At 41.3% G+C, this 17,068-nt stretch overlaps 1 protein-coding gene across 5 annotated transcripts in view; it reads right to left on the bottom strand.

Annotated features, from left to right (window-relative positions):
* GATA6 (GATA binding protein 6) overlaps nucleotides 1–17,068 on the bottom strand; it is a 28,396-nt gene that overhangs the window by 4,677 nt on the left and 6,651 nt on the right. For 4 of the 5 annotated variants that reach the window (XM_036905775.2, XM_036905779.2, XM_036905778.2 and 1 more), the window contains exons 3-6: nucleotides 16,370–16,536; nucleotides 12,681–12,806; nucleotides 11,696–11,783; nucleotides 11,498–11,601 (exon numbers count right to left, since the gene is read on the bottom strand). In XM_036905775.2, the coding sequence (XP_036761670.1) occupies nucleotides 11,498–11,601; nucleotides 11,696–11,783; nucleotides 12,681–12,806; nucleotides 16,370–16,536 (485 nt within the window). The remainder of the gene's footprint in view (nucleotides 1–11,497; nucleotides 11,602–11,695; nucleotides 11,784–12,680; nucleotides 12,807–16,369; nucleotides 16,537–17,068) is intronic. The other variant, XM_036905781.2, reaches the window with a different exon arrangement.

Genomic DNA, 17,068 nt, shown 5'->3' with positions numbered 1-17,068 from the left:
TGCAAAAGTGAAAAAACAGCAGGATATAAATTATAACTATGTTATAACTACAACTTATCCAGGCACATGCAAACGTATTTCAAGGGAACCAGGAGAGTATATGGATAGGAGACTATCCTGTTAGACATTTATACACTTCTTTGAATATTTTAATTGAGTGACATAATACAGTCTGACTTTGGGGAAGAATATAACATACCAGCTCTGGAAACATGCGGTCCAAGCCCTTGAGGGATGAGTCAGCTGGGAAGGAGTCAAAAAAGTAGCATGAAAAATAGGGAGGAATCAGAGTGGAGGCACTAACAGAGAGAAGAGCGAACATGGAGGTGGCCCATGAAGTCACCTCCACGTCACCTGGTTTAGCCGTGCACATAGGAAGCATGGTTCCATGCCAGTCAAGATACTAAACACACTACTTGGGTTCCTCAGTGTCGCCTGAGTTCTTGAAACTGGCATTCTAACTAGAAGAAGTCTAGAATTAGCACAACTCTTTAAGAAACCTGGCTTTTCACATCATTGTTCATCTTAACTGCTCTTCCCTCACTAGTGATACTGAAAATCAGTATAATTTAGGGAGGAAAATTAGAGAAAACTTATTATGACCCTGGACTCTGTACATCACACAAATACAAGTATACATTTCAATTGTTATATGGTGTGGAGAGGTCACAGGGAAGACAGTGTAGCTCAGAGAAGACAAACAGGGACTCGGTGGCATCTTACTGCACTGATGGACAGTGACTGCAATGGGGTGGGGGGGGGCCCTCAATAATAAGAGTGAATATAATAACCACATTGTTCTTCTTGTGAAACCTTCATAAGAGTGGATATCAATGATACCTTAATTTTAAAAATGTTCATTTGTTAATATGTTTTCCCACATCTAGTTAAATCCTTGAGAGGACTTTAGTTCAGATCGCAGACATCTCAGCATAGCCAACACAAGCACTTCATTAACCTAAACCAATCGGCGTTCCTGAACCAAAGCAGAGGAGGCCTAGGAACACCCACAGCCCAGCCATCCTTCCTCCTCTCTGAGCGCTCAGGCAGGCTGAGGCCCTTGCTCTTTCTCTGATCAAAGTGCAACAGGAGGGTGGAGCAGAAATCTGTTCTGCGTTTCCATTCACAGCTTATCTGCCCTCCACCCTCCCACAGACAACTGAAAATGGAGGCACTTCCTGTTGAAAGAATGTGTTATCAGCGCCAGACCCAGCCTGGGCTTAGCACTGAATGCAGGCCAGGTTAGGTAGGAGACCAGCAGAGCAGCTGGTTGGAAATTTCCCTCCCAAAGGAATAAATGACCTCAGGGACAGCTCAGGCTGCTGCAGACCAGGACACGGAAAATATCCACCAGCCTGTGAAGTAGACACTGTTCATCTTTAAATGACCTGATTTTTCCTAGCTCATCTTCAGACATGTACTGAAAAATCAAGGATTTCCAGTTAATAAACTCATGCAGCCAATGCCTGCAGTGTCTGGCTCACAATGGGCTCACCAACATTATCAGTTCTTTCTTTTCCTTTACTTCACATATCCCATGACAGGCAGGCCCAGCGACGACCTCCCATAGAGATGCCAACCTTCTTGGCTCTGAGAAGCCAACACATCCAAAAGAGCAAAGGGAACCCTTGAAGGACACAGCCTTTCCAGAAGAATAACACAGTCTCTCTGGCTTGTGAATTAGAAACACAAAGTTCATTTTTGAAGAGATAAACAAAAAAGATGTTGACTGCGGTGCACTCAGTCCTGGATGCTGTGATGTCTCTCAAAGCAGCCTCGATCTGAAGAAACAAAATACTGCACACCAGGCGGGTTGAGGGTGAGAGCATAAGGCTTTGATGATGATACGTTGCCTCCCTTAGCTTGAATTCAGACTGTCGGCCTCCACTGCCTCTGATCTGTCCTTCCTACACACATGTAAGTTGGTTTGTGGTTACGACTTTTTCTTGTGTGAGGGGAAGCCAGCCTTCCCTTACTGCCAAAGCTCACTTCTCTGCTTTTGTAACCTCTAGGTTAGACTCTTGCAGTGCTTTAGAGAAGCCTTCCTCAAAAGAAAAAGTTCCATCAAAGGAGAAACACTTCCAGATAAATCTTAACTTCCACTCTAAAAGCTACACTCATTTCGGTTTGGATGGCAGTACTGGGACCAAACACAGAAGTGCCTCAGTTATAGTCTACGAGGTGACACAAGGAAGATACACAAACACACACAGCTTCTGTGTCCACCAGGATATGAAAAACCATCAATCCCAACAAGACCTTCCAGTTCTCCCTTAACAAAGCGAGGGAAATGAGCACCTTCTCTCCCAAAAAGGGGAGAATCATGGCGATGACCTCACGCAACTTAGCAGAATGGTTTATTGTTTGTAATTTAACAAGCAAATTCCTTACAGAGGATACTCATTGGCTGCCCCCTTGACCTCTCTTGCCAGGTTACATCCACACCCGGGGATGCTTCAAGGAGTTAAGAACAATTCTATGCACATAAACTACTCTGGGCAAACGAGCAAATTGTTTGAAGCTTCGGCACACACCCAAACAGGAGGCTTGTGGTGGTGAAAAAAGGCACGGCCCAATATTTATAAGTACCCTGGGATGATCAGTGAAATACTGATATACACATATAAATTGCATGGGGATGGTTTGTCCCACAACTTGACATCATTAGCATACTCAAGAAAAGTGTTATCTTCTAAAATGAATCAAAACGGACTACTCTATTCTAGTCTTCAAATTAAGTGGTAAAGGATCCTGAAACAAGATTTAAAACCTGGTGAATTACAATCTTTTAGAACAAAACTGGCTTTTCAGGAGATTGGATGAGCATCGTGACCTCACCATCTTGATGCGAGGAAGCCCATCATGGCCAAGAACCAAGCAGCATTTTTAAGAAGCATTAGGAAAGTATTCAGCATCGTTAGGAAAGAAAAACGTCAATGCCAGAGAACTATAAGTATTTAAAATACAGTTACTTTGTTAACACAATAGATCTGCATCTCTAAATTTCCCCCTTTAGGAAAGTAAGGATTTATTTCTAATGTCTTAGGATGGAAAACATACCTTACAAATAAAGTACATTACTATTAACTTCCAAGATAATATTTAAATAGCTCTATTCTTCTAGCATTTCAAAGAGGTTGCAGGCATCTCCCACTTGCGCTACACAATACTCCTTAAGAACAGATGGTCGGAATTACTTCTCTCCTTTAGCAGAAGGAGAAAAACAGCGGCTTTACAAACCCTGGCAGCTCCCTAGTCACACACAGAGTTGCAGCCTAGCACCTGGCTGCCTGAATCTGCTTCCTTCCAGCTGCTAATCCGTGAACCCCCAGAATAAACTTCAGACTGTATTCAGGCTTCACCATGAATCAAGCAACCGAACTGAATCAGAGCCTTAAATTAAAAGTGTTTGTGCTTAATAAGATAAAAATACGATCCTGGAGTGTGCGCCCCAGCACTGGTGAAAGCATGCCATGCTAACAACTGCGGAGAGAAAGGCACACGCCAAGTACACGAGCATTTAAACTTCAGATAGTGACTTGGAATTGTCCACCCACAAGACTCCAACAGGACACTGAAGTCAATACCTGTTATTTGTTCCAATCGCTCTTCAAATCTGAGGTCAATAAAATAATCTCTTTGTGCTCCATCTCACAAATTCTGAGTACAGGGCCTGGTAGAACAGGCAGCCTTTATGAATTATCACATATGCCAACACCTGTCTTTGGAGATGCTTTTTAAAATTATTAAAATTTCAGAGAAAATTAACAGGTTGGTCTAAACATGAGCAGAGCCAACAGATTGTATTGAATTCATATCCATTAGATCTTCATATTGCTAGTAACTCCTTTGGCAGACACCCATGAAATGCATAATAAATTACTTTTGTTCCAGTAAAGGAATTCATTTTCTTCGAAGATTCATTTAGCAATAACATTTCAGAGCATTCTAAGCCAGATTTCTTAAATTTGGCCATGTTTTCCCGTAACATTATTTCATGTTTTGTGACAACTTTGTACATTCTTATAGAGGCGGGGGGACAAAACCGCAAAGACTCTGTAATCTACAAAGTAAAGTCGTATTCTGAAGTGAAGCCTTCTAATCTGAAGCCAAATAAAGAGGCAAATGGCATTCTGCCTACACCTATGCTTTACCTAGTATTCTGGCTTTCAGATTGTGATAATGAGTCACTTATTAAATAAACCACAGTCCTGTGATAAATTGGGTGGACATATGTATTATAAACTATTTAAAAAGCAATGCAGTTTTACTGTTTCCTAACATACCTACAAAGCCATTGGGTATTAATAATACAATGTATTTCTAACTACTCCTTCTTACCATCCTCCCAATGACACACATGCATGTGCACAAACACACACAAGAAAGAAAAAGAGGGGGTAAGTCTAGAAAAGGCCTTGAGAGCAAAATGAAAGTATGCAAACTCCACATGCTTACACATTCCCTGCCAGGGTGACGTGTGACGTTCACCGCGAAGGCCAATGTGGTCAGACAGGAACGTGAGTTATTAGAAGGGGCTGTGAACAAAGAAAGAAAGGGAGCCTGGCACATAAGGAGCGTGAAGATAAAATGCCAACAAAATATTTACGTTCGTGGCTTGTAACAAGTGGCAAGTGGGATATTAATAACTGTGATGATTGGTCAACTCCCTGGGAGTGGTAACAGCCCAGACAGGGAGGCAGGAGACATCGGTTCCAGGCCCGGCTTCAACACGGGCTTGTTCTGTGACCTTATGGAGTCACTCTGGATCCTGGTTTATAAATGAGGCAATAATAATACCTAACCACAACTCTCTCACAGACCCTTGTGGGAGATTAATGACTTTTTAACTTTTTTTATTCATTTGGTAAAAAGTATCTTAAACTATAAAACTTGGGAAAAAATGGACACTTGCCTACTGAGAAATGCTTTTTCAATGATTTTGTAAAAATTAGTTGAAGGCAATTTGAATATTCTGAAAAGTTCCAACAAATTTAGCACTCACTGAGTATGAATTTAAATCACACCATTATAAGGAATTCATACAGCAATCCTCTACTTAACATTTTAAGAGACTTTTAATAATCACACTACACATACAGACAGTAAATTTTACTACCTATTATTTTCTCTATTCCCAATTAACAAACAGCCTGAGTAATATTATGTATTTTATTAGTAAGTATAATATAGACAAGATAATTTATACAACCTGCCTTATATATTTATTTGGTCATGAGCAAATCTGTTTTAGCAGAATGATATTTAATGCTGAAATTACTAATCGAAATTGGTCAGATTTCTCTAAGAAAATATTTCTTCTCTCTGAAGGTTTTAATACCGAATATTAATCTAGTATTCTGTACTGATGATAACATTGACTCTGCATCTGCCAGATGTGGGTACAAACCCAAGCCAAGCCTGGCCTCTTAATTTGATATGTAACCTTGGGTCTATTATTTACCTTCTGAGTCTCATTACCCCAAATAGAAAATAGGAATAAAAGAAAACTTATTTTTTTTGTAGACTGGTAATTAGGAATTAAAGAGAAAATGTACACAAAACACCTGGCACATGAAAAGTACTTGATAGAAACTTGTTTCCTGCCTTCCTATGTCCACTATCTTATAAGTAAGGAAGCAAGCTCCTCCAAATGAAAGCGACTCACTTGTATATAAGTCCTTCATGAAAATTATCTTTGAGCTATTTCACAGTTGAAATATTACAGGAGTAGTTAATACTAATAAAACTATCACTTTGTGACCAATCATAATGCCAGAGTAAATCCAAAATCATTTAACTCCTTGGGAAAAAAGACAAAGGAGTATAAATTCAATAATGAAGAAGCTACAAGACTATAGTGGTAATTTCTAATTTTCTTCATAGGATGCAAACATCAAGACACACACACACCAAAAAAACCCTATAAAAAAGAATTTTAGCTATTAACCTACAAAGTACATACACTTTCTTCAGAAGCCTTATTAAGATATTCAGGTATCCTAAAACTATCAGTCCCTAAATCACTGCCTGTCACCTTCAAGCTCTCAGGGTTGTGCACGAACTCTTTCAAACCATTTCTCTCGCAAGATTTAGCATCAACCAGCTCAGAGGAACATCTTCTGAGAAGGTTATTGAATAAAGTTATTACCAAGAAGTGACTGCAGTAGGCACACAACATTCCATAAAAATATATGGGGCCAGAATGAAGACACCAATTAAGCACAAGAGCCTGATTATTCAAAGGCCAGCACCCGCCAGGGGCCGATCTGAGATGAGGCCTTGTCTCAGTCTAAGGAGGTCCGCCTTTCTCAGGGGAATTCATCTATCACCAGGAGTGAACCACAAAGGTGAGAAAACATTCCCTCTTACTAGCACACCAGGCCTACTATGTTTCCATTTGGAAGAGCCACCAGGCAACCCCGCCCCCCAACCATCTTGCCCAGAGAAGCCCTGGGGACTGAGAAACTAAGGCACAGCCTACGCTGTAAAGCATGAGCTCAGTGTGTGTCACTGGCTCTGAGGAAATATTTTTTCTGTACTAATTGTGAGGGGAAACCCTGCTTGTAAAATGTACAAGCAAGAGCATGCTGGCACTTGTTTACATCAATTGTTAACATACTCCCAGTTAAGAATGTTTTAATTGTTGCACTCGAGCGTAGAGACAGACACGTTTGTCACAGCAGTAAGAGTCAGAGAAAGCCCATCATTCAGAAACGCACGCAGTCTGCACTCTGCCTAAGGCTGGCTTTATATTGATTTGAAACAGTTTCAAAGATCTACCTTCCACATATTTAACCCAGCTCCTCTTCTGCATTTGGCTTCTTACACCCTAGACTCCAGCTACACCTAACTCCTAAAACTATGGCCCTGAAGTACCAGATAGCCCTGCTCTTCCTGGAAGCTCTATCCCAGCATTTCCCCTACAAAAATCCAACCCAACTAATTCACATTTCCTCTACTATGGAAAGACCCTTCCAACTCTGAGATCAGAATTCACGGCTCCCTCCTTTTGACTCGTAGGGTAGTTTGTCACTCATTGAAAGCACTTTCAAATCTGACCAGAGCTAAGATCTGTCTATACCTACCACCCACCACTACCACCAGTTACAAACAATTGGACATCGGGGATCTTGTTTTACTCAATGGTAAACAGGGCCCCCCCACAGCACAATGTTTCTTAAATGGAACAATGGACCCAGACCATAGAGCAAGGGCTACTCAAGAGTTCATTCCCATTTAGTTCAATAATATATGTTTAACGATGACTTCAACATTACATTTGCAGTTTCAATTTAAACTTAAGTAGGTTTTAATTTTTTAATGGCTATTTCTAGAACTATTTTTAGGCAGGCAAAATATGTTCAGTGATTTCTTATTCTCAGACATTATCTTATGGCTTATTTCCTCCCCGTATTAATCCTTCCTGTCTTAAAGGAAATTAAGAGAAATACCATTTATCTGTAAAATTTGGGGATTGAGCTGTGAAGTTTATATAAATGATACAAACATATTATAATCATATAAATACACACAAAAATATGTAAAGTATCCTCCAGTTTTACAAGTTATAGGAGTGATAGGAACATTATAGACTACTTCTTAAATCTTATTTGGGAATTTCTGAACTATAACGTGTTACCATGTTTCCCTACTAAATAACAGTGACAACAACAGCAGATCTATAACTCAGTGTGACCCAATTAAGTCATAAATGGAATTCAGTGAAAGATCTATATAATCATACAATCCACAGACATTAGGTCAACCAAATTTTTCAGTGCATCTGAATGTCAGAAAATTTTATAGTGAAAGGACTATTTGGGGAAAATTTAACTTCAAGTTCAAAAGTCACAAAAATTCATCAACTGTCTACCAAATATTAAGTTTAACACATCTCTTAACAAAGGAACAAGACAGGGTTATTTTAGTAACAGGTGCATGGCAGCCAGTCTTGCTGATCTCACACAGGAAACAAACTGCCCTCCCTCTACCTCCAACACATACACACCAAAACTCACACAGCCTACAAAAAGAGAAACTGAGTCATTAGGTAGTCAGGTCAGTGATCAGAGGACTATCAGAGGGAATGTCTCCTTTTTCCCAGACAGAAGTCTAGTTAGAACACAAATTAGCAACAAGTACATAAAGCTACACCTGCAAATATGTCAAAGAAATGAGGCTTCAGAGCAGCACTGAAACGAATTTCATGGCACTTAGACGCTTGCCCTAGAAGAACACCCAGCGCTGTATGCTAGGAATCCTGCCCACACCTTCATTCCTGCCTGGGAGAGAGCCCTGGAGCTTCCCCTCACAGCAGCAGACAACCAGGAGTGCCTCCCTCCAGACATCCGCTCCTGCCAGGCTAGCTCGGAAACCTGGCCACGCTGGTGACACCACAGGAACATGCCCACAATGCAGGGCACGGCAGAACTTAAAAGAAGCCTGTGGGGAATGCCTGCTGGTGATCTCCTACAGCTGGTTTCTCAGCAAGGGCAATACCGGCCTCTGCAACAGTCTTCACTTCCTTGCTGTGACTCAGTCACTAATGAAAGGTGGACAAGAAGTTATGGTGCCACCCACATCTCTAAACGGAAGAATGCACAGCCAGGGTCCCTGTCTTCCTGGGAGTATTGCCCGTTGTTTTGTAGCTCGGTTGTCTCTATTAAATTGGAATAATCCTGAACTACTAATTTCCCCACATCAGTCACAGGGGCCACTGGAGATCAATGGGGTGGACCAGGCCCATCACCATAGGAGGCTTGGACCCTAGGCCAAGGATTGTGCTTTGCACTACATGCCAAATACAACCCTGCTATGTGCATATACCATTCTCCTCACCTACAGCACGTCACAAAATCCCACAACCAGTCAGTCACACCAGCTGCCCACCAACATCATAAACCATGACCAAAATGGGAAAATGACACACAGCCACCTTCCCCAAATGCTTCTGCCAGCCTGTTCGTCCCAGCTCTTCAACTGCCACACTGGCCAAGTGCAAAGACCCAGCCCCCTCAGAGAATGCTCTGAAAGGGGCTAAGGGGCCAACAGGCCCACCCTGGCACTCCTTGGTAGTAACCTGGGGAAGCCACAGTGTGTACTTCAATTATTCCTGGAGGGGGACAGTCTCCAAAAGCACCTAGCAGAATGGCTTCTGCCAACTAGGCCTGGTTCCCCACTACAGCCTCGGCAGGCAGGGGCTGATGGAGACACCTGTGATGGGCTCACCTTCCTGTTCTGGAGAAAATTTTCAAGTGCAGCTGCCAGCTGCGTGCCTGGGGAGGCCAGGCCAGGAGGAGTGGGTCCCAGCGGCAAAGACAATGCACACACACACACGCCCCTGGAAAAGCTGTCAGGAAGCATTCCTGTGGCCGCCTGAGCTCCGAGAGCTGCCCCCATGACTGCAGCTCACGCAGACGGTCCATGGAGACTGCTGGGGCTACAGGAGTGATGTGGGCTTGCAGCAGACTGTGTGGACCTGCTCTCAAACTGCCCCCAGACTTAAAACCCTTGTTGCTTTGCCTCCTGGCCTCTAGTAGGGAACTCTGTGCTCCTCGACAGGCACTAGCCAGCCAGCAGCCTTTGGCAGGCAGGTGGGGTCCCAGGTGAGACCTGCTTGGACACCAGAACAGCCGCGGACCTCCTGCAGAACTCTGGTGGTCCCCCTTCAGAAAGGCCATGGCTAGATGTGTCACTACCTTTTCAATGTTCCTCCCCTGAGGGCAACTGACTGAACTTGCAAATAAGCCAATTTTGATATTTTATATCACAAAACCACAAGAGCAAAACAGACTCCCCACTGTAGTTCCAAGCCCCCCAAATCCACTGCTGGGCAAATATCTCTATTTTTGTGCCATTTATGTTCAAATTTGGCTTTTGCCATGCTTAAACAGGACTTATCACCAACAAAAGTACTTGAAGCTGGCAGTGATAATTCTCGGAGAAACAGACACGGAGGCCAAACCCCTGGCTGCTCCCTGCTTTTCCAAAGCACTGCTTTGCCTCATGTAGCTACATAATTGTTTCAGAGGACTTAGGACAAAATAAAGAATATTCTTGAATAATTTTGATCTTTTCATTTCCACACCAGTAAGTGTTCTGTTTACCACTTTAGGGTGATCCTTAAAGTTACATCTAATCTGCCTGTAAAAACATCAGATACTGCCAGTGTTGACCTGGATAAAGACTAGAAGCATTTTATAATGTGTCTGCAACAAAACAGAAAGGATTTTTGCTAAGCAAACTTCTTGTTTCATTAAAGAAAAAGTCCCAAAACATTTGCTGCAGTGGACAAAGAGAAATATCAAATTTAATTGTAAGCAAAAGTAAAAAAAAATTTTAAGTGATTCATTTTTGCTTGCTTAAGCCAGTAAAAATATGATGGGAAAAAAAACCAGTTCTGTGGTTCCCGAACCTGGTTCGAAGACTCCTCGAGGGCAACAGTTTCAATTTCACCTGGGGCACTGTTTAAAAACACGAATTTCCAAGTCCCACTCCCAGAAACTCTGACTCAGAAAATCGAGGGTGGGGCCCAGGAATCTGCAGCATTTTAAAGTACCCCAAATAGGGCAAAACCAAATGTAGAAAACAATCACTAAGTAAATAAGGATTTTAAGGCTGGTGTTTTGTCCTAAACTCTTCTCTGCATAATCCTAAGAATCAGGATATAGTCCTGCAGCCTGGGTCCCACCCTGGATCTCACTGAGGTTTAGGGTGAGGCCCCAGTTATTTTTAAAGACCATTCCAGGTAAATTTGGGAAACACTAGGGTTGGAAAATGCTCCTCATTTGAGAAAAACTGATTTTCAATCACAGCTTTACAGAAATTAACTCTGTGATCTTCACAGAGACCCTGACATCCATCATCAGGGGCATGAATCACTCACAAACCAAATGGCTCACAGATTTGTCCAAAGGCTGAAATCAGCCAGAGTACTATTAAGGTACATTAAAGACAAGGCCTCCCAGCACAAGGACGGTCAGTGAAGTTAGATCAGTGAATGCAGCAGTTCATGACAAAGTTTTACTTTGGGTAGATGATATATTTAAAAAAGAAAAAAAAATGGAAGAAAGGAAAAGAAAAGGATAAATAAAAGCAATTGAAATGTCATGGGCACTTGGATATAGGAAACCGCTTTACAGGTAGTTTTTCCTGATCTATATTAGAAATACATATATGTTATATGCAGCAACTCAGATAAAAACCTGGAAATAAAACAATTTAAAGCACTTCAAACCAAAACTTGCTTTTACTGGTTAATTTAACCATAAAAAAAATGATATAGATCTTAATTAAGAGGTTTGTAAAGTACTTAAGTTTGTCGTTTTGTTGACATTTAAATGTAATCTCCTCTAAAAACTATTCTTACGTATCAGCTAACTAAACTGAACTGTTGGTTTAGATTATTGTACTACCAGATAAGATAAAATTTGAGATAATATACTAGAGAGCAACCCACTAGCTTAGAAAGAGTCTGTACTATTTTAACACTTACCCCTGAGGCTGTCGGTTGTGTTGTGGGGGAAGTATTTTTGCTGCAATCATCTGAGTTAGAAGAGGTGGAAGTTGGAGTCATAGGAACAGAATTATTGCTATTACCTGCAACAGTCAAAATGGACCTCATAAATACACATATACTCTATGCTAAGGTTGGCAAATACTTTACAACCAAATAACATTTTATTATATTTACCAGAGCAAGCCTTTGACTTATTTATGTTCTTAGGTTTTCGTTTCCTGGTTTGAATTCCCTCTTTTTTCATAGCAAGTGGTCGAGGCACCTAAAAAAAACATTATCACGTAGGCTGTAAGTTTAATAAACATACTGAAGAGAAACAAACTTTAACTGAAGACCCAACATCAGAACTGAAAGCCCTCATCCATGGGAACTTGGCATAAATTTCAATCCACATTTTATATACACTTAGATTCCAGCTCCACAAAGACTCTATGCTCCTCATCAAATGCAGAGAAAATGGGATAATTTGCCAGGAAGAATTTACTCCTTCACAGAAAATGGGATAATTCAGCAGGGAGAATTTATTCCTTCAACTTAATGTTGATTGTTTTTAACAACCTCAATCACAGAGTAAAGCGACCAAATTACTTATTTTTATCTCAGAGATCATGTATTCTCTTCCTCCTATAGATACGAGGTTATTTGTCTTAAGATCAATGTCTTCATAATATTTTGTGCTATCCTTACAGTGAAGTATAGAATCTTCTTATCAATAACTATCAGATATATTATTACTTCTTTGTAAAAATGTATTTGATTGCATTCAAACATTTAAAATTAGGATATAAATTAGTTATTGTGTTATAAACTGACTAGTTCTGTGCTTTCTCTGTGTGTACAGTTTTAAAAACAAAGGGTTACTGCCATCTTATCAATTCAAAAATAAATCTTAGAATTTTTCATTTTTCATTTTACTATTTCTAAGATTGGGATGTCTTAAAACAGACGTGTGACAGTTTGTCAGCACTTTCTGGTTTCTTACTGGTATGTAAGGTAAGTTTAAATTATAATTAATAGCATCCTAGATTCAATAGCGTGCATGTCGATAATCAGACTTTTCACTTTTATCCCCTCTCCTTTGCTGGTTTTCTTCTTAACTGAAACTATGTACAAACAAGATAGCAAACGCATATACGCATGAGCAGAATATGTGGCGCACCCCATGCAGTTTCATGTAGAGTCCACAAGCATTGCACACAGGTTCGCCCTCCGCGTTTCTGCGCCACAAAGTGGTAGTTGTGGTGTGACAGTTGGCACAGGACAATCCAAGCCGCCGGGAGGAAGGCTGGAAAGCAGCACAAGAAAGTAGGTATACAGATGTAAAGGATACATCAACATATAATGTCCCTGTCATCACCAAGCATGTATTTGGCTATTATAAATAAAAGGCCCCTTGAGAAAAAAAACATTTGAAGTAATTAAGTTGCCCTTCCTGGACCAAGAAACTAGAGCTTTACAGAGTGTGCTCGATTCCACACATAGATTTGGTGTGCCCCTGCATATTAGCATAGGTTATAGGATAACTGGAAAGCGGTCACAATGTTGGCCAGTAACTCCATTGATTGTTGTCAGAGGTCTGAGGTATGAGTCATTAAACGCAATTACAAAACCCCTGCCAGTGTGCTGAGTGACTGGGCAGTCTCTGCTTCACCTGAAAACCGGAGATAATCAGGTCTCAGATATGTGCAGAGGAATAAACCAGAAACTTTACGAGGGCCTATATAAATAAAAATGGATTTTGGAAACTGCACAAAATTTTTGGAAATAAATATATTTTAATACATTACATAATTATCATTATGAAGGTCTGAGGCCTGAATTTCTGTATTATCCACTTCACAAAGGATAAGCAAATTTTACGCATTGTTTTACTGTTGGCAGCATCTTATATATGGGGATACTGACTTTTTTAAATTCTCTTTTAGTACAGTACTCAGTTTTTGTTTATACAAAGGGTTAAATGGTATTATCAGAAAAGGCCAACTATCTGGCACCGTCATTCCCATTCCCAGGTTCCCTTTATGCCCGTATCATCCTTAAAGGGAACTCGTTCCCTCTAAATTATGTGTGAAGTATAAAGAATGAGATTTGAAGTTAGGGTAAGTTCCTCCTCAGAATGGCAAAATCTAAATTTGTTTCTAAATGTACCTAGACATCTAAAAACTGGCACCATGACTTCAATTTTAAAACTGTGGGGAAAATCCAGGGATGAAAGCAAGCTGAGAGTCACAGACTTTGGCAAGTGAGTTACACCAATTAATTTAAGAAAAAAAGCTGTGAAAAATGTACAACAAAAATATAAATGGAGGATGTATTGGGTATTCACAGATTAAAGATCAGAGAATTTTCAAATCCTTCAATTGGCAAACTTAAACGATAAAGTTGAATTTTGCATTTACAGTTCACATCCTGTTGTATTACTTTAGCATTACCCTTTAAAGACAAGTTATAAAAACAAAAAGAGGTAAACCTCTTACCACTACAACCTATTTAAGAAGTCAATGTTAGGGAAGAATCAAATTAGGTTTTGGTTGAAATAAATATGCTTGGCTGATAGAAGAACTGTTTGGGGAATTGCTTTGCTAAAATGATGAAAACATACAAAACTTTACACATCAGGGCTTCTTGGCTTTCTTTTTTCTTTAAAGCTAAAACAAAAAAAAATTCCTAGGAGAGTACTCCTTTCTCTTTGGAAATGTGAAATCAGTAAACCAGGGGCAGGAAGGTTCATTTTATAAACAGGTCATTTATGACAGTTTCCAGTGGAATTTGGAGCCAATGTGAAGCAAACATGTTATCAGAATTTGCCATTATAACAAAAGAACTTTATGACTGTCAACTGCAGATCATAAGTGAAGCCAGTCTCCATAAACATGTGAAATGAAGGTGAATGGGTTATAAAAGTTCCTTGTAACAAGTGATCTCAGTTATATTCATCACTGACAAGGAATTCAAGTTACACCATAAAATCTCTTATTTTGCAATGTACTGCAAGTTCAAATTCAGTGATTGGTTCTGTATTGCTGGCTAAACAAACTCGGGTTCAACATTCTACTTCTGAGAACTAAGCCAAATCCATCAAAACCATAAATAAGAAGCCCACAAGGAGAACTAATTGATAGACACACCCTTCAATTGGTATCATTTATCACCCATTTACACAGCATATTGGCTGACCTTGGTCACTGCCAAGACACCTGCTACACAGAAGGAAAACTAACAGATTCAGAGATGTTAAAAACTGTTCTTCTGTAATAGTTATTTTTACTGTTAAGTGCACAAAACAGCACTTTCTAAATATGGATGTTACTAGAACAAATTTGTAATGCAACCAGAACTAAATGGCTACTATCTACCAGTTTTTTGCTCAATCTGGAGAAACGTTAACTTCTGAGCTCAGCTAGCACTCAGCTCAATGTGCCTTTTCAAAAAAATAGAATAACCAGTCTCACTGCTCGCCGGCTATTACACGAAAAGAAGGAACTGCCTTGGAATATTTTCCGGACACTATTTCTTATTTAACATGATGCATGTAAGAAAAACAAAAACTACAGGGAGTCAGGCACTGAAGTTAGGATGCCCTTTGAAGAAAATTTTAAGCTGTGGGAGGTTGCAACAAGTTAAAGGAATATACAATCATTAAATTAACCTCAGCCACTTTATTTTAAACGCATTAAAAACAAAACAACCATAAAACTAATCGCTTCTCTTTAAGGTGTCAGACTTACATTGTGATGCAATTTCACTCTAATCTATTTAACACAAACAACATGTGTAGATTTGTTCCTGCTAATTAGAGTGTAACAATTAAATAAATTACTTGGATACTTAAGATGTCTGGCATCTAACTGTAAAATATTTTACTTTAAAAGGTATTAGAGTATGACTACTTGGCTAAACAATATTAGCCTTCCAGTGGGGCTTGAGCAGCTTTGATTTATTTTCTGTAATCATTACAGCAGTAAATACCCTCTGCTAAAAATCACACCTAAAATGACAATAGGAGATTGATTCCTGAAAAAAAAATCAAATTTCCCATACTTGAAAACACAGTGAAACGTGGCCACGTTGGCAAAAATCCCCGACTGAAGAACAACATGCATAGAGGCAGCATTTTTCTCAAGTTCTATGTAATCCTCCCAACAGACAGATTTCAAAATAACAAAGGTTAGAGTAAATAGATTTTCACCAGACTCGAGGGCAACCAAAAGACGGGTGGAATTTGGGGCTAAAACCTGTCTCACTCCGAGATGAGGTAGAAGGGAAAAAAAATCGGAGGAATCCAGAACATGGCTGTGGGGAGAAAGGGACTGCGGGTCCGCAGTTGTCCTATTCTGTTTTTGGGGGGTGGGGAAGGGATATTATAAACAAGCATGGTTTTCAATAATAAAATCCAAAGCAGACCAAACAGTACACAGCGAAAAAAATCTTCCTTTAGCTGACCTGGGTCGGTATACTCTTTTCCTCCCTGGAAGTTAACCAACATTACTAATTTCTTGGGTCTCCTTCCAGAATTATTTCAGTGCATTTTACAAATACATCCAGAGATAAATAGTTTGGTTTTGTTTTGTTTTTTTTTTAATTTAAGGACGTCTTCCCTGTGCATAAATGCAGGGAAAAGGCTGTCTTTGTTCCCCAGCCGCTGGTTTCGGGATACCCTCCATTGTGCCCCCAACCCCACCCGTGGGCGCAGATATGCCCTGAGGGCACAGCTCGGGCCAGACCCCGGCGGCCGCCCGCAGCACCTGTCCCCGCGGGGACGTCCAGGGGGCCGGGCGGGAGCTCGCGGGCCGAAGGAGGGGTGCTGCCCGGGGCCCGGCCTCAGGGGAGGGCGGCGCCCGCACTCACCACGCGCTTCTGGGGCTTGATGAGGGGCCGGCTGAGGCCGTTCATCTTGCTGTAGAGGCCGCAGGCGTTGCACAAGTAGTGGCCGGTGCCGTCCCGCCGCCAGAGCGGCGTCTGGATGGAGCCGCAGTTCACGCACTCACGACTCTCGGGCAGGTCCTCCAGCAGGTCTGCGGCGAGAGCAGGGACCGGGGGCCGGGTGAGGCCGCGCCGCGCCTGCCCCTCCTTCAATCTACCCCGACACCCGCGCAACCCCTATCCTGCTTCCCGCCCGTTCCCATCCCCACGGATATCTCGCTCAGCAGCCCAGCCGGGAACCGGTCGTCCACGTCCTCGCTATCGATCTGCTGCGCGTTTATCCAATACTTTTGCACCCCTGGGTCGCCCCGTGAAAAGCCCACGAAAGTAGGAGACCGGCGCTGGAAGCCAAGCCCAGATCATCTGCCTCGTCTCCAAGGACCTCAGAATTGAGATGAGCTGTGGCGGGATCGGTTTAGATCCTCTGACACCTCCTTTCCAGCTGTTCCCAGGCTTTTCAAAACTGAAATCCATCATAATTACAGTATGCCACTTGCCAAACCCCAGGAAGCCACACTATTAACGCTGACCACTGACCAGCGCTCAAACCCGAAAAGAGCCTGGACCACAGGGACGTTACCTTATTTTATCTCAAATAGTTTTTTTATCCCAAATAATATCTAC

The sequence above is a fragment of the Manis pentadactyla genome, chromosome 6, assembly GCF_030020395.1.
Source record: "Manis pentadactyla isolate mManPen7 chromosome 6, mManPen7.hap1, whole genome shotgun sequence".
NCBI lineage: Eukaryota > Metazoa > Chordata > Mammalia > Pholidota > Manidae > Manis > Manis pentadactyla.
This window is presented reverse-complemented; position numbering and strand designations above follow the sequence as displayed.